General features: G+C 46.4%; 1 protein-coding gene across 1 annotated transcript in view; it reads left to right on the top strand.

Annotated features, from left to right (window-relative positions):
- LOC8030744 (bone morphogenetic protein 7) overlaps nt 1-15,715 on the top strand; it is a 200,256-nt gene extending 184,541 nt beyond the window's left edge. The window contains 1 exon segment of the mRNA XM_042292372.1: nt 11,409-15,715. Coding sequence (XP_042148306.1) covers nt 11,409-11,884 — 476 coding nt within the window. The 3' untranslated portion in view covers nt 11,885-15,715.
- Nucleotides 15,716-21,780: the final 6,065 nt, after the last annotated feature.

The raw sequence follows: 21,780 nt of genomic DNA, 5'->3' as shown, positions 1-21,780 counted from the left end.
AAATGCAATTGCGGTTGCGGGGTTCCCGGCGTTATGATGGTGAGATCCCGAAGCCCGCAATCTGCGACATCCAGAGGAAAAAGAACCTGGAGGGAGAGGACATGTATCTGCCGAGCATGCATTCCTTCGATATACGTGCGCACATACAAATATACACACTCACATACGGGCGCGTATATATGGATGCTCTTGTATGGGAACGCGTGTGGAAAGAAATATCGGTTTAGGTGGAATGGTAGATGTACCGCAATATGCCTCGCCTTTCTGGTGAGAGTTGAACCTTTACTGATTGTGTGTGTGTGTGCTTGCTTGTTTGCCTGTTTGTTTGCGTTGGGTCGTGCGTCGACTATGATTACCGTTCACCGGTAGAATTCGTTCCCTGATAGATGTTTTCATATGTCCTTGCCTTTTTTTTATACATTTGTATTTCTATTATACGAAGTTTCGCGGAGAAACTAAAGGCTCGCCTGCGTTCACGGCGAAGTGCCAAATTTGGTAATGCTGCATTGTTTATTTCCGTCTAGATAAAAAAAAAAAAAGATGATTAAACTAGGGCGCGCGGACATATATGTGGTGCACTTACATGTACACTCAGAAGCTAACAGTTACATTTTGTTTCTATATTAAATTATTTATATAATTCGCAAATTAATTACTCGAGTGCTTAATTTTATTAATGCTGCGCACTCAGGGACCCTTGGCATGACGGGGTCGAAGATTCAAATTAAGAGGAACAGAAAATAAAACAAAAGCAATAGAAGTATTTTCAATTAAAATATAATCCGCCGAAGTCAGCATGGGCGAAAATGGTTGGTGGTCGGTTCATTTTAACTGGAGTGGTTGATGATAATGTCACTAAAGATGCAGGAAGTCCCTTTCATTCGCATGAAGTTCTGGGCAGACTTGTACGTAATCCGTTACAAGTAACGAAATTACTTGTAATCCCTTACATTGATCAGTAATTTAGTAACGGAATAATTACATATTTTCTAGAGTAATTTTAAAGTAATTTCCTTACATTTTTGACGTAACGGATTCCTTGTAATCCGTTACATTTTTTTTTTGTCAGGACACGCCCCCCCCCCCCCCCCACCCCCAATTCTAAATAGTTTTTTTTTTTTTTTTTCATTTTTGTAAAGTCGAGCGCAGTGACACTGTCACGCGAATTGACCAGTGCAAAGTGAGGCTTGACACTCTTCAGTTCCGCAAAGCCTTTTTTTGAAACACCAAGCCCCTGAAACTATTTTTTAGACCCTAACAACAACGTAAAAAAATCCAAATTAACATTTCCACAAAAAAAAAGGGGGGGGGGGGGGCAAGTTATTTCCGTTTTTTTTTTTTAGACCCTTCGTTTTTTTCTTTGCGGTCGGAGACGGGGAGAGGAGGACATCAAGTGATTGTGCGCCTCTTCGAGAAGCTCGAGTCGCTAAGTGCACTGAAAATAATTAACAATGTCCTTCTCGGTTTATAGTGACTACGACCATTTTCATAAAGTCACAACACGAGACAACGCTCCGTCTATCCTACCCTTTTTGTGAGTCAGCTTTTTGCGAGCACTTAGAAAATGGTAATAGTCTTCCTTTCTTCTTCGTCCTGCTTTGCCCCAGCAGGACGCATCTTATCTCAAGCAGATATTTTTACAAATAAAACATTGGTGGCTGACGTAGACTTGATATTCTGGGCTTGAGGAGAGAGTGAAATTCGTAAGGCGCCGCTTACTTAGTACTCTACACTTTGCTGCCCGTGGCATCAGCGGACGTCTATCTGGAGAACAGCGGAGTAAACTGCAGTCGGTTCGTGCTCCGTGCGTTTTTGAACGGCACCAAGAAAGGTACACACGGCAAACGCACATTTACATTTCCTTGTTTTAACCGACGTTCTAATTAACTGTTATTATGAGTGTCCTTCGTTTTCTTTTATTACTTATACTTGTATACTGGAAACTTCTTTTTATTCACCAACGTCTCAAGTGAGGCTCCAACTGTTCAGAACCAAAGGAAGAAGAATATCGAACCAAACCTTATTTATTATTTAATTATCACCTTACTGTTACAACTATGTTTTGCTATTAATGACTTCCACAGCTTCGCGATTTAGACAATGGAGAATTTTAGTAGATCGGTCCGATGACTCCGATAACGATATCCGATACTTTGCCGCCGTCTTTGCGTATGCATCATATCGTTATCGGGTACCATTATCGCGGGTATCGGAGGTATCGGAAGGATCTACTAAATCTCTCGAATAGCAAGCAACGGCTGCAACGACGAAGCTTTGCTCTAAATTCGAGGTAAATAGTACTTCCCTTGCTTCACTGAAAAAGCTCAATGCAGAGCGTGAAGCATTCGTGTGAAACGATATGGCACTCCCATCCAGTGCCTCAGCTCAAATGGTGTTCAGCGTAGCAGTCGGCATATTGAGTAAGAAATAGCGCAAAATGTCTGACGAGACTTTCGAGAGCCAGCAGTTGCTCAAAATACTCAAGGTCGTTAAATGGAACACGTTGCAACAATAAGAACTTGAATAACCCTCTTCCCTTTGTTTCTTACTTGAGGACAATAATGTCAAAAGTAACGCCACGAAAGTAACGGATTACATTTTAGAGTAACGGTTAGTTACTTTTATGAGAGGGTAATTGTAATTGTAATAAATTACAATTTAGCCTTGAGTAATTGTAAATGTAATTCCTTACTATTTTTCAGTAACGTGTACAAGTCTGGTTCTGGGCATGAAAGGGTCGGTAGAGGCAGTGGTGCGACAGTGATGAATTTCGACATTGAGCTGAGGGTCAAAGCGAGGGGAATCACGGGGGAGGAAGGAGCTTATCTTTTACAGCTGAGGTAGAGTGATACATTTTGGGACAAAGGCTTAGGCGAGTTATTTTGCGACGCAAAGAAGGAAGGGGGAGAACAGATGGGTCGGTTTCTATGGACGAGCCACTGGCTGTACGATTATAATGGTGAACGAAAACATTTTGGGCGACTTCGAAGTTAAGAGACGAGCGTTTTGTCATCGGGATCCCAGTTTAATTTTTTTTTTTCTCGCCAGAGTAAAAACGGCAGGGATCTTCTCCAGCCTTATGTTTTTGCAACTTCTTTGGCGTTCGAATGAGCACATTTCGTGCGCATAGAAAGATATTAACTTCCGGTTTCGACCGATTTGTTAGTGTAACTTTCACTGACTATAAGTAAGAAATAAATTTAAAAAAAAATAAAGGAATCTGACGAAGTCTTTGTCGTCTTCTAAAGTCATTTGATAGGTTGACTCGCATTTCTGTCCTGACGTCAAGGTGGTGGCTTTGGCTTTAACGCTGGTCGAAAAATGGCTTCAAGCGCATGTGCACTGCCCACAGCTCTTGTCAGCATGCGTCTGCTTATAAAAGATGAGTTGGTGCATAGCTTGAGCAGTATCGTACGGCTTTTCATTTCCTCTGCCGAAACGATAGCAGTCTGCATAAGAACGCATCCTCGTCCACGCTTAATTCTTTCCTTGTTCATTAGAGAGTTTTAGAACATGGGCCCTGAATGGCGGGGACCTCCTATTCTAAAGCTCTCTTTTATTTCTCTTTATGATCATTAAGTCTTAATTGGCATTTTATGTAACCCCCCTTTCCCTCCCTCCCTCCTTCCTTCTCCCTCTTCCAAGGAATACTATATTCTGAGCGAGCAAGGCAGAAAATCGGCACAAAAGAAAAGAACGACTCTTCGTACCACCTGACACAGATTCCGAACGAACTGAGAAAACTGCCTCGCCCAAATCAGCCACTTTTTCCCTCCCCTCAGTCTCGTAGAACAGTTAAGGTGAAGGAGGGAAAGAGGAGGGGGGGGGGGGGGGCAGATCGCATTGTTCTCCTCGATACAAAGGCCCAAACGACGCGTCCTCGCCGGATCGCCGCCGCCGCCGACGGACGACGAGAAACATCAGGCTCCTAATTGTTGCCAGCTGTCGGTTTCGCGTCCGGGTCCCTCGCCCTCGGTCCCGTGCCTCGGTTCGCTCTCACGACATCGGCTGCGCTCATTAGAGACGTACGTCTCGCTTAGCCGCCTTGGCACTCCGTTTCACTCCACGATGGACCGCAATGAACACTACACGCCCCCCCCCCCCCCCCCCCCCCGGCCAATCCAGTGCCTTGATCTCATCACGTGACTTCGCTCTCCGCTCCACACCGGAGGGTCACGTGACATGGACTGTGCTCTTGATTGTCTCTGAGGGCTCGTAGCGTCCTCGGCGGTCCAGTTCAGGGTGAAATTGGGCACAACACCGTTGTATGCGAAGTCCGGGCGCGGGTGGGCACGTAGCAAACGTCGCTTCGTTTCGGCCGTGCCGCTAGGGGTAGTTAGTCACTGGGCGCAATTACCGTCCGGCTCCTCCGCACATTCCTGGTCTAAAACACTACTCTCTCGGACATTCTTTGAAAATTTTTTGCCGCCCTAGTGGCTTCGCTAGACCCGAATGCTCCCTCCCTCCCTCATCCCTCCCGGCTCGTCGGATTGGAGTTGGAAAGAACGAAACGCCGATAGAGACGCGGAATGGGGGCGGGTGTGTGCGAGATGCCGTAGGCGGAATCTGAAATCGTTTGTTACCTATGTGTTGGAACGCCGGCAAACCGTGTACTTCTGGTTTGTGCAACAAACCAGAACTTACACCTGGAACAGGGAGGAGTTAACCCGGGTAATTGTCCCGGTCGGAAACTTTGTGCCGAGGGAAGAGGGATCGGAAGATTGAAAGAGAAGGACTAAAAAAAAGGAAAGGAAGCGTAAAATAAAACGCGTAAAAGTCACGAGATTCGAAAGCTGTGGACATTGCACTGTTCACCAACATCGACGTCTCTCCTCCACGGGCAGATAGACAGATGTCCACGCACGTTTCCCGCAGTGCTCGTATACATCATATAACAGACACGCGGTGTTCACCACAAACATGATGGAATAAGTATCCGCGAACGCGCCGCAAGTACGTTTACTTCATGCACATGTAAGCTTCGGACATCTTTGCAGGCAGTTGTTGTACGACCAACACCACCGCCATACAAGAAAGAAACACGCCTCAAAAAGTGTCTGCAGGTCCCTTTTTTGTATGATGTGTCAGCATTGTGATCGCGGCTTTGAAAAACAAAACAAGCCAAGCTAATGGCAAGGCTCAAAAAAACGCCTTAAACACTAACGGCTACAAAAAAAAAGTTTTTGATAACGTTTTTTACATTTAATTTTTATGAGACATCTGGGGCATGCTGAAGCTGACCATTTTGAGGACTATCATGACACTCTCAAAAGCGTAGCACATAAGACTCGTGACGTTGACATTGAACGAAAATACAGCGAACTGACATATCCAGGCTCCCGTCCCTCTTCACCGGCCATCATAGGCCGCCATTAGCATGTACAGATGATATACACTTGGATTATGATAGTTATTGAAGTAGCCAGGTTGAATTTTGGAAAGGGTCTCTTGTATAGGAGGATGAAACGTCATGCTCGCTGTCAAAAGCGCGAGTGACGTTATCCTTGCAATCGTTTCTTTTCAGTGATCGGCTTCCCGCGTGCTATGAGGGAAATGCGAGCGAGCGAGCCTTGCTCACCTGGATTATGTGCATGATTCGAGCGAATAGAGTGTGTACCTTTATTTTCTCGAGTAGAAGCCGCACTCTTTATGGACAAAGCCTGTGGGTCTCCTTTCCCGCGGAGCAGAGGGATAGCGAATCACCGCGATTGCCAGAAAAAGAATGGCAGCGATTTACGGGACAGAAATTTAACGTCTTTGGGGGAAAATGCTCTCTGCTCAGATCGCATTTTTATGGAGAATCGTGTTCCCGCCCTCGTTATTCGCTGCGCTTTTTTTTTTTTTTTTCTAATACAGGACAGTATAATTGGCTGTATGTGTCTTCTGCAGGCAAGTAGACGCAAGGGCCTTGTTCATAAAAAGTACGGCTATTACTCGAGCAAATACGGTACGCACCCATTTCGAATGGTCCTTCGATAGGGACGTCTTTTTTGCAGGTCGTCTGGGCGCAGTCACGTGGCAACAGGAATCACGTGACCACCTATGTCCCCCCCCCCCCTTTCTCTCTCTCCCCCCTCCCCCCTCCCCATGTCCTTGCTTTCATTTTGATCGTGTTCGTTCTCCTCTCCGGCGTTTCGCAAGCGGCGTCGCGACGTTGCGGTTCAACACGCACTTTCGGAAAACAAATGTGCATTCGACTGCAGTTTTAAAGCTTTACGGGCGGGCGACACTTTGCAGAGAGTTTAGCTTCGTATCCCGTCGTCGCCGCGCGCCCGAAGAAGAGAAAAACCCTTCTCTCCCCTCTTGCCGCGAGAAGAGGGAAGTCGGGACGTCCCGGTCGGCCGTGCCTCGCGAGGAAAGCAAAATGGCCAGCATAGGCGTCCCGCCAATAATTGCGCGTCGTAGGGAGAATGCCCATGTCGTCTTTTTCAAAAGAGTTATTTTCAAACATTCTTCGCGTTGTGCAAAATCCCACTCTGGCAGTATCCATGGAGCTGCTAGCGTAATGCTGGAGGGTGTTAAAAACTTGCACCTCGCTTACCCACTTACTTCACGGATCACTGGTGGCAGTAGTCGGAGGCATCCACGACGGCTATGAGAATTAGCCACGTCGCACCTCCGTCCTCAGGAACGTGACGGCAGCATTCCACCCGCGTTGCGCTACCATTGTACAGCTATCGCTTTCGTTTTTTCGCACACTGTGGGCGCAAAATACGACTTTTTTTTTTATGAGTGATGTGGAATGCAAAGAAACTTCTCAAAATACATACATCAGCTATTGGGCCGCACGTAACGTTTGTTTGGTTGTGCCCAAGGTTACAGAATGCGGCAGCGTCGCTTTTCACGATTTATTTCGCGTCTTTATATAGACAATGGAGCTGAATCTGGTGTCATGAAATTTGCAGTTGATTGGAAAATGCGTGTATCTCGTACAACCGCGCCAGCACTTTTCTTCGTTCGCACCGGTCAAGAAACATCGAGGTGGCAATGTTTGCATTCACAACCTTTTATTTAGCTTTCCGATCGTTTCGTAGTTAACCCGCTCGTTACGTGCAGGCAATACAGAGGGATATCCAGTTCGCCTTTGTTATAAATTCAAAGCTTTAAGTGAGACGTACGCGTCCCGAAATGACGTGCAAGAGTTCAGAGCATCCCCGCCGGGCGTGTCACGTCCGAAAGTATCAACTGTCGAGCCAGTCCAGCCAGTCCCACACACACGCGGAATAAATAAGACATTTCCACGGCCAACTAGGATCAAAACTTCTTAGGCGTGTAACACACGACTCCGTCAACGCGGCGAACACGATCAATATAAAAACAAGAACTTTCGGCCGGAAGCAGGGGGCACGTAGGTGGTCACGTGATCCCTGCTGTCACGTGACTGTGCCCTGACGACCTGCAAAAACGACGTTTCCCTTCGATGCAGCGCTATCGTTGCGTCCAAAAACGGGGCTCCTCTGATTCGGGTCCACGTTCAATCGCAATTCTGGGGCGCCCACGATTTCGCTTTTTAGGATGACATATAATGCTCGGTGAGTAAAAACAAAAAAAAAAAAAACTATATCTGAAAACAAAAAGAGGAGAGAGCAGACACGATAAAGAATAAGCAAATTACGTGTAAAGCAGAAAACTATAATAAAGCATAAACTAACAAAAACAAAAAGCAAAAAAAAAAAAGAAAAAAAAAAAAAACAGGAAGGAAAGGAAGAGACGGGTCAGCGAAGTTTTGCCTCCGGCCATCGTCTATATACGCTGCTCTAGGGTTTCATCGCCCGCTTCTGAGTGATGAGTGGACGGGCTACTTGCGAAGATGAACTTTTCGCTCCTCGGGCTCCTAAATGACCGCATTTGAGATAGCCGACGGAAAGAAAGGGAGAAAGAGAGAGAGAGAGCCTCTGTATATACTTACTGTGTACTCGCACTTCCCAAGAGAGGCGTTCGCGTCTCGCGTCGTGGTTTCTGGGGGATAGTTCAGAGATGGGCAGCGCGGAAACGCTTTCTCAAACGACTGTGCGATATTATTGCTCGCTCGCGTTCGGAACTGTCATTAGGGGGAGACAAGGTCGCCGGGCATCCTGCCGTGGGAAACGGGTGGTGGTTTATAACCGCTTGATGACCAGAGATGGTCTTCGCGCCGTGTTATTATTATCCGGCTTTATTTGGGACCGTTAGTAACCCGGGAAACACGGCAGAACAAAAAACAAAAACAGCTGGACATAAGGGATGCCTACATATATACGTGTGTATGGTGTCCGTTCCAATTTCCTTTTTTCATTACATTCTTTGCGCTGTATTTTATGGTTGTTCTTCGTTACACTTCTGTGCTGCTGATATAAAAAAGAAAGGGGGGGGGGGGGGGACATTAGGGTGGAGGGTCCTCACTGTGATTCGGAGCTGCATTTACAGTAGCGTAGGCTATACTTCTGTAAAGCAAGTTAACGCCAATGAATTTGTATCCCTCGAGTAGGTCGTGCAAGTATTGGGTTCTCGCGAAGGAATCTTGTGTACCCGCGCCACCGTCCATCGTATCGCCGTTTCTCGCTAGAAGACCCTCCTCTGCCTGGTGGAGCAGTTCATATCGCGAGTCGCGATATGAACTGGAACACTAGGCTCGCGACAACCGTATAAGGTGCTTCGAAAGTTCAAGTATACGGAGACCAACAAGCTATTCAAACGATGATGCCACGGAATTTCTGTTGATATCACTTTATGTGCAAAGATGCACGCTTACTCTTCGCTCTGATACACGTCAAAAATCAGTCATTGTGAGTCATAAAAAATTGGCAGGGACCTTTACCTTCAAAGTCCTATCACCCCTGCCTTTTCGATCTGGATGAGCATCATAGCGGTGTGCGGTCGTGTATCACTACTGCGTGAAACACGTCAAAAGACCCCAGGCTAGCGGTTATACTGCACTGGCTAAATTTCTCATTTACAACTGAGACATCGAACGCCCGTTTGGGCTAACTTCTGGCTTTATATACATACACACAACACAATTGAAAAGTGCTATAATGTAATAAATGCATTAGAGTATATTGGTTTGTCACGTGACGCAGACTTTCCTGCCAAATTTAACGGGGAAACTAAATGGTTCTATAGGTCTCGTGATGTCGATTTCCCCCGCTAAATTTTGCGGGGGAAACTGGATTCGTGTCTAAATCACAAGACGTGCATTTTCCCGCTAAATTTAGCGGGGAAACTAAATTGACGTTTTTAGCCACAAGACGTGAATTTTTCCCCTAAATTAATCGGAAAAACTGAATTCACGTATAGGTCTCGTGATATCAATTCCCCCTCTAAATTGGGCGTTAAACGCACGGGCGAACGGACGGGTAGTCGGACTAAAAACATTTTAGTTTGGGATTGAAAAAAAAGGGGGGGGGGGGGGGGGGGGTAGCGTTAAAAGCACTTCGTGCTTCGAAAGAAATACTGCGCTCCCAAAGAAGGTGCACAGCGTTTTGAAATTAAATCATAATAATAAACAAACATTCTGGTCACAGGGCATGGACAACCTTCTGCCACAAAAATGCAACATTCTGGCAATACGCCTGACATTTATTCTACGTTCAGCTAATGGCAGATCATTCTCGTATTGAAATTATCTTTGTTTCTTCGTGTGTGATAATGTATGTGACTTGTAAAGATACAGTGCGTAGCTCGGAGCTCGTGGAGCGAAAACTCGCTCTGCAGTACCCGGGGATCTCGTGGTCAGAACCCCTCCCCTGTGTGGTAGTGTATAGCCATTACTGCGTGACGCACTACTAAAGACTCTTGCTAGTTGTACTGCACTTGTGAAACTTCTTATTCCTACCAAACACAAAAGCCAATTTGGTGAGTTTTGGTGGGCTGGTCCACCCTACGATGAAGTACTACAGTCGAAGCTCCGAGCCGCCAGGACCTGTCACGAGTGAGGTAGAAACCAGGTGGTATATTGCCCTGACAAGTTATCAAATTAACTTACCGATACAAATGTCGGAGCATTATAGCGCGTGGTATAACTTTGCCTTAGGACTGGGTCTGGTGGCCCGTAACTTTAACTGTTGTTCATCGTATTGGGTGAGTCGAAGTATAACTTTCCAAAGCCTAACCCTCTACACAACAATTATGTAGGTGCTTGCAAATAGTGGCTCGAATCCAGTGGTGGGAAGTGCTTTAAGTACATTGTATTTAATTTTAAAAATTTTGTACTTATAATAATAATAATCTTTATTCCCATTTAAAGAAATGGTCGAGCAAAAGGGAAAAAGCTTCAACAGGAAGTTTGACTGACATTCTGGAAATATGTAAAGTTTTTTTTTTTTTTTTTTTTTTTCAGGTCACTTTTTGAGGAAAGTACGACTCCCGACTTCAATGTACATGCCCCCTATGTGATCTTGTTAAATTATTATCACGAGATGATGCTTTGTACTCTCACCAGAAATGCGAGCAGACGACGCATCGCTTATCTGGTCATTTCTCTGAGCGAACTAATGGCGGCTATAAGAACGCTACAAATAAGTTCTTATAAGTTGATTGTGTTGAATAGTTCGTCAGCGAGAGTAAAACAGCTACTCTGTGGCCACCGGACTTTATCCAATATTCGACGCCGTTTGCGAAGGCCCCCGATTACCGATTACGGAATAAAGGCGCGTTCACACTCTTGCAACCGAGTACGACCGAGAAAGACTTCTTGGGACCGGATGCACTGAGCGGAGCTGGTCCTAAGAGATCGCAAGAGGCTTAAAAACCGGTCTGGTTTCTCTCAGTCTTACTCGGTCGCAAGCGTGAGAACGGGCCTTAAAAGGGCGCCATGAAAGATTGTGTTAAAAAAAGCACTTGTACTTTACCTTGTAATTGAATTGTATTTATAGTACTTCAAGTACATTACGTACGGTGTACTTACTACTTTACTTGAAGTACGTAACCTCTCATTTAAATTCGAGTACTTATTATATGTTCGTTACCCAACACTCTTCGAATCGAATAGTAGCGTTGAGTCACTCATAGCTTTCACAGTGCAAGGGAGGGCCACTGCAGTTACTTGCTCTGTTTATAATATTGTAGCTAGGAACGGCACCGCGCTTTTGAATCGAAGCGATGTTTGCGCACTTTTAGAAATTTGACTCCACAGTAACACCGCTCGCACATCATAGAAAAGACGCGGAGTTTTTCCGCAGACATGATGATAAAATTAGCTGCGGACATGCCTCAAGCATCTTCGAAGCATGTTTCCATTTTACATATGTGTGCTTCGAACATATCTGCCGACAGTTTGTGTAGGACCAATGGGATCCGACAATTGTGTAAGGAAGACAGACGCCTTAGACAGGTCCTGCAGACTGTCTATCGTATGATGCATCAGCAGTGTGACCACGGCTTAAAAACTTGGACGCACTTTCAAAGTCACGCCTTGTTTTTCGTTGCAGGGAGTCCCTCGGACGGCGCAGCGGAGCCCACGATCCCAGCCGCGGCCCCGAGGATTCCGTCGTCCCCGCTGCGGCCCCAGCCGTCACCCAACCTGGCGGCCCGGAGCGTCCGCGCCGCCCGGGCCTCTTCTAAGGTTGGCAACGCGCACGGGGAGCCGTTCAACTGCGCCCGCCACGAGATGTACGTGGACTTCGAAAAGATCGGCTGGTCGAGCTGGATTATCTCGCCCAAGGGTTACAACGCCTACTACTGCAAGGGCCAGTGCTCCTTCCCGCTCGGTCAAGACCAGCTGCCCACCAACCACGCCACGGTGCAGAGCATCGTCAACGAGCTCAGCCTGTCTCCCGGAGTCGGAACGCCGTGCTGCGTGCCCAACAAGCTCTTCTCCATTAGCCTCCTCTACTTCGACGAAAACGAGAACGTCGTGCTCAAGCAGTACGACGACATGGTAGCCGCCAGCTGCGGCTGCCATTGAGACAGTCCTTCGGTTGAGGACTCCTCTTCTGGATGAGTCGAAGGCTCCGATCTGGCCGCAACGCCAACGAGTATACCGCGCGGTTCTGAGCGCTTCGCGTGTTCACCTTTCCAGCGCTTCTCACCCACGGCGAAAATAATGCTGAGTCACCGGGCCATGGACGCATGCGCGGCGTCTGGTATTCCAGAGAAGCGAGCAACTGCGCATGATAAGAACGCGTTCTATGGCCCAGTAGACAAAGATGGCGGCACGCAGAAAACGATCATTGGAATTGTCCAGAGGATCCTGTCAGTTTCTCCTCCCGAAAGCTCCGGCGGTGGTGCAATCAGGTTGTCGGCAGCTTACATTTCCCTTCGTTCCGAGGAAAAAAAATATTCAAAAATAAAACCGGCGTTTGAAACCGCCGCGGTTATTGTCCCACCAAAATATGACGTACTCCCCGTACTCTGTTCAGGACCTGGAATCTTGCAGCCCGTCATAATTCTATCACGAATATATTCGTTTTATCGTGCGCGTTATATGAAGTGCGAAGAAAACGCCGGTGTCAGTTCTGCCTGCGCGGAGCTTTTCGTACATGATATCTTCGATAGGACTTACCGCGCAGAATTACGTTATTGGACTGGTCTTCAGGACATCGCTGACTGCTGGCCAAAGAAGATCCGCAGTTCGATGCTAGCATTAGGTCACTTGGCGCAGATTAACGTGTCTTGCGATATAAAGGAGACCATCAAGAATAACACTCTCACAAAGCTAAAGCCGCTGAGAGAGGTCTATGTTGTCTGCTGTATATACAGTGAGGTAACGTCTGCTGACTGAGTTGCTTTATTATATCCGTTCTGTCCTTGCTCGAATATGCGGATCCTACTCTGCGATGTGCTGACTTTGTGTGGCTGCTGTTGTCGCGTTTCCTTTTTATGTTTGGAGGAAGCTATGCAAAAATCAAAATTACTTCAGACTGCTAGCTGAAGAACACTGACATCCCTTTTCGTGACGCGGGACACGCGTGTTTGCGCTCGCCTTAGCTGCGAGTGATAGCACAAAGTAATAGGAGATCAGCCAGAGAGTCTATCACTTGCAACAGGCTATTCTGTTGAGAGAGACACTAAAGAAAGCAGCATGCATGAAAAGCAGACAGCAATGTAAACTTCCTTTCTTTTATATTTAAGATTTAGATTCCTGCTGTGAGAGAGGCGACAGTTCATCGGGATGTCTGTAAATCGATGATCCAGGTAGATAGATGACTTACGACCAACGGAGAAAAATTATGCTGTCGTCTATGAGCAAGAAAGAATGTTGTGTGTTATTTGTCTTTGGACAAGACTCTGCGGCACTAATTTCTTGAACGTGTTCAAGTAAGGCTGAAGACGTATAAACCAAGGTCCGTGCTTACGGCCAACAACCCAACTTATGTGCCATGGAGATTAAAAAAAAAAAAGAAGAAAAGTAGTTATAATTATTCAGTCACCATAAAGGGCTGTGCCATACTTTCCCTTGTGTATACTTGTGACAGTTACAGACTAGTGTTTCATAGAAGTTCATCTAGAAGTACGAGATGAAATGACGAAACTATACTGAAATATACTATAGAATGTATGGCATGTCACTGTGGCCCAAAGCATAAGCAGTCTGCCGGTATCTTATCTTTCCTGGCTAAAGCCTTTCTATTTCTTGGCTGATCTATAATGCTACGCGAACTACACCTCCAATCCCGAATCAGCCTACTTAGGTGCTTAGAGCCACAAGCCAGATGTGTTAAAAGCTGCCGGCGATGCGACACGCTTCAAGGAGCCTTTCAGTTACCATGTCTCCTCCTACCTTGCACCGAACCAATGAAAGTCTATGGAAATCCTGTTTTGAGGTCCTTCAAGCTCTTACTTCAGAAGGTTTCAGTGCAACTCTCGGCGTTCCCCAAAGGCCCGTGTCGTGTGAAGACCACGTCGCCCAATGGAACATGGACATCCGTTTTCGGAAATGGACCAATCGGGACGTGAAATCGTCGATCTTCTTGCTGGACAGTTCCATTTCTGCGAAGGCGAGGACAACGACGTCTTCACCGCCACCGCGTGGTCTCTTGAGCAGCGCCAAAGAACGGAATGTGCCGGTGTTTCTCTGTTTTTTTTTTATTTTTGTGGCTCTTTTTAAGCGAAAAAACTTAACTTCTGAGTTATATATTGTACAAGTTCGTTTGCATGTGTGTGTGAATGTGTCAACGTGTACACGAGTGATTTTTCTTGTAGTATAGTGCCATAGTTGGTATCCGGTACCCATGGGCTGACAGGGCTCAACCCCCTGCAAACCGATTCACTCTATGATAACATCACGAAGTGCAAGGCCAAAGTTAGCCTAATATCCTTTTGTGCGCGACTGAACCTTCTTGCACTCCTCACGCCTAAAGCAGCAGGCCCACCAGCAGGCCCACACCTACGTACGTTGCCAATACCCGTGCAGCGTACGAAGCGTCCAAAGAAGCGGATTGTCTCATACATCCTCTTCCGTAATTTATTAAACTCTCGCTTATACAAGTACCCCATGCATAAGCTCTTTGCAAGTACAAATATACCGAAATAAATGTAAACTAACATTGACACTGCACGCATCCGCTGTAGTCAGAGCCTTTGGTGACGAACATAACTTCTTCCCCTTAGGAAGCACTCGCGTGTATTTAAAATGGTGAAGAAAACACCTTACAATTGTTAGCATAGTAAGAGCGGCAAAGTTTAATTACGCGCAGTACTAGAATTTAAAAATATATTTGTGGCATGAAAGCTCGCCTGTTTCCCCTAGTCGTGTAGAGCGTAACGACACCTAGCAAAGGATGCATATTCGCCACACCTTCTTTAGAGCCACTGCTGTTAAATATTGGCGCAACGCTTAGACCAACCTGTTGTAAGCTACTGGGCGCAATAAGCGTAATAAATCTAACCAATCACACGTGTGTTTAATTACTGCAATAAAAAATTATTGCGAGATTGCGACCATACGATAATGAGGCAAGTATACTATAAACGGCTTCCGTTTAAACTAAATGCTCCAAGCGCAGTAAACTATACCGTTTCTTTTTACTGATTTTTTATGTTTATAGAGATTGATTTTTTTTATTGGTCCCCGAAGTAGCTTGTTACAAGTCCTTATGCTTAGTCTGGTTCGAGGCAGATAGCAAGACGAACTTCGATTTATATTTAATTTCCTCGCAAAAGACAAACAGCGCAAAAGACAAACAGCGTGGCGGGACCAGGCGTATGGGTACACTGCTGTCTCTTATTAGTGTTGCACTTTTTGTTCTTGTACTTCACCAACCCACTCTGATTTGTTCTATGGAGTGGAGTGCCATCGCAGTTTGGAAATATTGCACTGCGTTAAAGCGTGCAGCTTAACTCTGCAACGCACCAATTCTAAAAAAAATAGTGTCCAATGGTAAAGAATATGTAAAAATATCTCGATTTTGCATTGTATACAGCAAAGTATACGGTTTCTGAAATTCGTCGTTTTGCTGCTGTTGTCTCTACGACGTCCGATCCATGGATTCCATTGGAATGAATTGAATTGTCGTCGCTTAACCCCTTGTATCGGGCGATCATAACGTAGAAAACTGGATCTAGCCAGAACAGTCGTTTTCCGATCATAGAGTTTGCGCCAGATCGGTGCACTTACAGAGCGACTTCCTAGCCAGGGTTGGGCGCAGACGCGGTTACCCGGCATTAATCACGGCACCTCCAGTTTCCTTTCTGCAACTGCTGACGTATACAACTCCGCGTATAAGACTGTAAATCATGTGTGCATGAGTGCGTGCGATCACCTCAGTGGCCCCCGAATAAAGGCTAAAACCAAACCGTCTCTCGTGATTTGTGCATTGATGCGTCGAAGAACGATCTGGAGCGCCGACTTTCCCTCATAGCACTTGGGAGAGCCGTTCGTTGCAGAGGGAACTCGAAACCAAATATGTGTTCCGACCTTTAAAAAAAAAAAAAAAAGACTACGCTGTGTCATTGAGCATGAAGTAATTGATTGATATTTATTTTTATTTAGCTCGGGAGAGCCTCGGCTCTCCTCTTTATGCTCAGGAAAATTTATGCTAAGGAAAATTCGTGCTTAGTACCAAAGGCTGGTCTGTATTTTAGGCTTAAACATACACTCAGCCTCATCATTTGCCGAGTTCCCTTCGTAGGATATGCAACGATTGGCTCTCCTAAATGCTTTCCGGGAAAGTAAACGCTGCAGTTACCTTAGGGTCCCTTCACACTCTTGCAACCGAATACGACCGAAAGAGACCAGACTGGTTTTTAAGCCTCTTGCGACCTCTTAGGACCAGCTCCGCTGCAGCGCATCCGGTCCTAAGAGGTCGCAAGAGGCTTAAAAACCGGTTTGGTCTCTCTCGGTCGTACTCGGTTGCAAGAGTGTGAACGGGCCTTATAGTGTAGGAGAAAGGCTGCACAAAGTTGATTTCTGTTAAAAAATTCAAAACAATTTTTTTTTTTTTTTTTTTTTTTTTAGGAAACGAAAGTACGGCTTGCACGGTTCGCCTGGATGCGGTACGGGCGCTCGTCCTCACAACCGGTGCTCAGACATTCGGGCGGTCTGCTGTGTTGCATAGTACAGCTCTAAACGAGCTGTACTGCAAGAAGGAATGTGGGAACTTTTGAGTAAATGGGTGCATGATTTCTGATTTTGGATGGCTTTTCTTTTATTTCACGTGATAATTAAGAGACCGACCTGCACCTATAGTTCGGTTCGGAACTGCTATTCCAGGTGTTGATCCACATCACATTGAAGTTATGTAGTTAAGTGACGCTAAGTATTTCGTATGAATACGGCTCGGCGTTTTCGAAGTTCGTGTTTGTTAGAAAAATTAAGATAACTTTTTTTGTGTGTGTGTGTGTTTTTATGATTTGTTTAAAAAAACAAGCATCTCTGATTTTTTTTTTCTATTTTATTTTTTTCAATTTTGTAGCGCATGCGTGTCCCTCGAAATCTGAGTTTGCCTGAGGTCGTCGACAAAACGCCAATGAATCTGCTTTCTCACCCTTCATATTTGCATCACACCCGAAGAAATTATGTACTGCTTTCGAGCATGCAAAACAAACAACAACAATACATTTAGGGGTGTAACGCCCCAGCGGAGGACAGTATTAATTTCGACGGCACACCCCCTTCGTGTGGACAAACGTGCAGTTGTCACACGAGATGTAAACAGTGCGCACGCGCAGAAACCAATTTTGCATGAACAGTCCGCGCATGCACCACGTCGACAGAAGCGCCCCCGCGGCGGTGGGACGTCATAGCAATATTTACGGGTCCTCAGCCCAGCGTCTCGCGCTGCAAGACCACGGAATACCTGACAGGTTTGACAGTTCCCTGCGTCGACAAGCGAGTTCGAGTATGTTGTATTGTATTTTAATCTGAACAGGATGCATGGTCAATAAATAGATCAGTCAAGGTAACTCTCCGCATATCTGCTCGAAGCGAGTCTTCAAACCCTTTGGGAATATTGAAACATTCGTAGAAACTTCATAACGTCACTCTCATGTTATACTTTACACTCTGTCGCTCTACACAGGCCTTAATAAATTTATCTTGGAAATAATTTCGGCTTCTGCCGCCCGTATCCATGCACGAGATGCCGGGTTCGTCAGAACTGTGCGGTCGAAGGTGGCTCATGCACCTGTACGCTATACGCTCCGTTTAGTTGCTGCGCTCGGAGTAGATAGAAGATCGTGGACTTAACGCACCCAGTGTCAGGTACACTTGTGTCAGTGACATTATTATTATTCATTTATTTATTTTGGTTCAGGAGAGCCTCGGCGCCGCGGAAAGGCAAGTGGCACATACCATGAAGGCCAGCGGCGCTGCATCTACTCTGTTTCATACTTATAGCGTGCAACGCTGTCAACGCTACTGGCGCGAGCGCGTGGCTTCTTCTATGGTTTTGTTTGCGCGAGAACGCGTGCAAATGATCAACGAAATCAAGCCCCACGCTCGCGCCAGTAGCTTTGACAGCGTTGTACGCTAAGTATGAAACAGAGTATAATGATGATGTGATGAGATGGTGTACAGATGACGGAGAGGCGGTGACGATGTTGAAATTGAGCTTATGGGCAAGGGTGGCGGGTGATGAGGGCCCACTGCTTTTTAGTGGGCTGCTCGCTGTGCTGACCTTCTGTCCAGTCAGTCTCACGACTCACAAATTCTGGTGGCGGGTGCCATGAGATACGCCGGTTGAAACCGGAGAAGTGTCTTGAGCAAGCTCTCCAGGGTGGCATCCGGACTCCGGAGGCTTCACCGCGCGCTGAGGCTGGGAAAGCCTGGGCGGTTTGGTGGTGATGGGGACGACATGGATGATGAGGACGACGTGCTCTTCTGAACCGCCACGCTAGTCTTGGAGGTTCGGTGGCGGTTTAGGCGAGTAGGCCAGCCAGCCAAGGTGACCTACGGATAGCTGTTACAATGAAAGTTCTGGATGATAAAACCCTGGTAGTTGATGGTGCGGTCGCGCGCTTAAGTCAAGGCAGCGGCTCCAGGAAGTGACTCAGTCGAAGTAGACGGCTGCCAACCCCGATGCACTGACTTCCGGGGCTAGAACCTGGCGCCGCGGTCACCCTCTGCAGTATAGCCTCCTGTCATCGTCGTCATATTTTAGGATTAGTTCGTGGATTATAATGCCGGATTCTAAACCAAACACGTGGAAACCCACCGTATGATGTTTAGGCACCTCACGGATCGGGGCACAATCATACATTTTTCATAAATTCCGAAAGATCGTTTGCAACGAATTATGGGAAAATTCGCAGCATCCACATCGTGTCCGAGGTTTTGTCCGTTGTATACTGCAATCGGAATTCGGTTCTATAGAGGACCTGCTCGTTTTGCTAAAGGTCTGTTCGTTTGAGCTCTGAAATATCCTACTAAAGAAACGAACACGCACCCTAAAAATGGCTGTCCCCGTGAGTGGCGAGCGAAGTTGTTATCACGCCGCAACAGATGACATTGGGGCTTGAGCCGATAAGAGTACCAAAGGAATAATCACGAAGCAAGGCACGTGAACTTATTAGGATGCCCTGCGTTTTTAAAGGGACACTCGGCAGGGTATTTATGCTCGCTAAGGTTTTTATTTGTACGTGACATAGGAGAGCCCAACTACCCAGAACACAATTTGCGGCTCGAAATTCGTTTTCTTTCCGCCCGAAAAACCGCCTATCGAGAACTGGCCGGTTTGGGCCACGTTCACACCCTACGTGCCGTTTCCTATGGTTTAGACACACACACCGAATATAATCAAAGTCGTAGGTGATCTAAGAAACACACTCAATATTATAGATAGAAACAAAAATATTATACCCACTTTTCTGGCTTCAAAAACTGCAAATACGTTGATTTAAATAAAAAAAAATAGCACAGACACTTTCAACGTTAAAAACAAATACCTCATACTTGCCTAACAACACCAATAATTTATCAGACGTTTCGTCTCCTATGCGGGAGACATCATCAGTGCGGCCTGGGAACACCAGTCGGGTGTTTCCAGGCCGCACTGATGATGTCTCCCGCATAGGAGACGAAGCGTCTGATAAATTGTTGGTATTGTTATGCAAGTCGGATGTATTTGTTTTTAATCATGAATCCCGGCTTTTGGAACATTTTTGACTTTCAACATGGAGTATCGCGGGTAGTGGTGCAAAACTATCAATATTACTATAGTTGCTACCGATTCTGGAAGCCAAAATTAACTATCGATAGTGACAAAACTATCGACAGTACCGATAACCGACCATCGTAAAACTGTCGATAGTACTGTCGATAGTGGACTCTAAATTTATCTATCGATAGTGGAGAAAACTCGATAGTACTATCGGTACTATGGATAGTGGAATCCAAGTCTAACTATCAGTAGTGAAAAAACTATCGATAGTCGACTATCGTAAAACTATCGATAGTCAACTATCGTAAAACTATCGATAGTATATACCATTGATAATTGAATATCGATAGTCCACTATCGTAAAACTATCGATAGTCGACTATCGTGAAATTGTTTATAGTCGAATATGGAGAAATTATCGATAGCCACTATCGTAAAGCTATCGTGTTTTTGCTAGGTGACAAAAAATGTCAGGTGTCCATCCAGGAAATGTCGTCAAGCTCGGACCGCCTCGGGTGCAGCGCTCAGGGGGCAGCTGGGCAGTGAAAGGGGTGGGTCGCGGCTGGTTACCGCCCCGGGTGCCGCCGACTCTATATAGTGACGCCACCGCCCCCACATTCCACTGCGCCGCGGCGAACACGTCCTAGGTAACAAAGCCGTAGTGCTGGATGAGCAGCCGTCATCAGAGAAGGCCAACGCTGTACCCAGATTGGACACGGCGATTACGTCAACGTTCGGTTCAGAGTTCAAACTTGACTTGAAGCCAACCGCTGACGCGGCACTCGTTTCCAATCTGTCCGGCGTTGGCCTTCTCTGATGACGCCGTCTCATTCAACACCGAGGCTTTGCTATTTAGGGGGTGTTGCGCGACGCCTACTTCTCTCTGGCTCCGCGCCAGCTGTGCGCGTGACTTCGACGAAAACCAAAAAGCTTGTTTTGCGCGGTCAGGTGCAGCCACGCGACTTCCGGAAACTCTCTCCTCCTCTACATTTCTTTTCCCTCCCCGGTCCAGTTTCGGTTTCGGTTTCGACCTGCTGCGTTTTCTCATGCAAAAGCATTAGCTGTCCCATGGAGCGAACCGACGTCATCAGCTTTGAAGCCGCTCCAAACGGCACCTTCCCCTGTCCCAATGTTGTCTGTAGCAGAAATCTGATGGATAGGCTCCCATTGGCTGTTGCGCGTCATCAAGGAGCGAGGCTCCCATTGGCTCTCGTGCGGCGTAGTTCCAAAAATCGCCACCAGAGATGCCCTCTCCATGGCTCCGCAGCACGCGCAGCGGCCCGGCCGCCGGTAAGAGGGAGTGGTGGTCGCACGCAGAGCTGGAAGAGCCCGCCGCCCGGGCAAACTCCGGAGAGGATGCACGGCCGAGCTGCCCAGCCGAGGCGTGACCAGTTCCCGAGAGCGCGCACTCGGCCGTCGGCCGGCGAAACGTGGTCGTCAACGCCACTATGTCGCAGACGAACTAAGGGAGCGGAAGAACGACATTCATGCTTTCTCATTCACAACTCATAAGAAGTGCTTAGGTGTCCTCGGACTTTTTCTTTTTTACTCTAATAAAAACATACGTGACATGGTAGCAAAATATTTACTCGGTAGTCTTCTAACATCATAACAAATCGCCTGGCAAAAAAAAAAAAAAAAAGAAAAAAAAAGTTTGGGGGGTGTCAGTGCTTGAGCTGTGACTGACTTGGTCTCAAGAGAACGACCAACAACAAAGGCCAAAAGCTAGAAGCCATGGAAACGCACGCGGAGACAAATGTCGCAAGGTTGCGGCACATTCACTCTACTCGATAGGTCTAGCCGGTGGTAGTACACGCGCATATACACGACACAAACCGTGACGTTGCGCTTTTGACGCTGCTTGATTGGTCTCATTGGTTCGTAACGTCGGCTGCGCTCAGGTCAGATGAAACATAGTACGAAATGTAGGGAGAGAAACACTTCCTTCTAAGTAGACACATGAAATATCAGTCTGAAATTACAATGCGAAGAATATTAGACCCATTTTCACTGATCATAGTTGTATTTGATTTATTCAAGCACCTAAATATTGTTATTGTGGAAAATAACATAAACTAACATTATGCCTTTTTCTTTTTTCCTCGCAGATGGCAGTTCAGTTCACACAACGTAAGCCATATTTATTCGTTTTAAAATATTGTTCAGTCGGTGTTTTACATCCGTACACATGTTTTCAAAACGTTACTGTTTTAGAGACTTGCAATAACCGTTTCACTAACTCAGAAATGTGCTTTGAGCCTAT

The sequence above is a fragment of the Ixodes scapularis genome, unplaced genomic scaffold (genome assembly GCF_016920785.2).
Source record: "Ixodes scapularis isolate PalLabHiFi unplaced genomic scaffold, ASM1692078v2 PGA_scaffold3__209_contigs__length_174095766, whole genome shotgun sequence".
Lineage (NCBI taxonomy): Eukaryota > Metazoa > Arthropoda > Arachnida > Ixodida > Ixodidae > Ixodes > Ixodes scapularis.
This window is presented reverse-complemented; position numbering and strand designations above follow the sequence as displayed.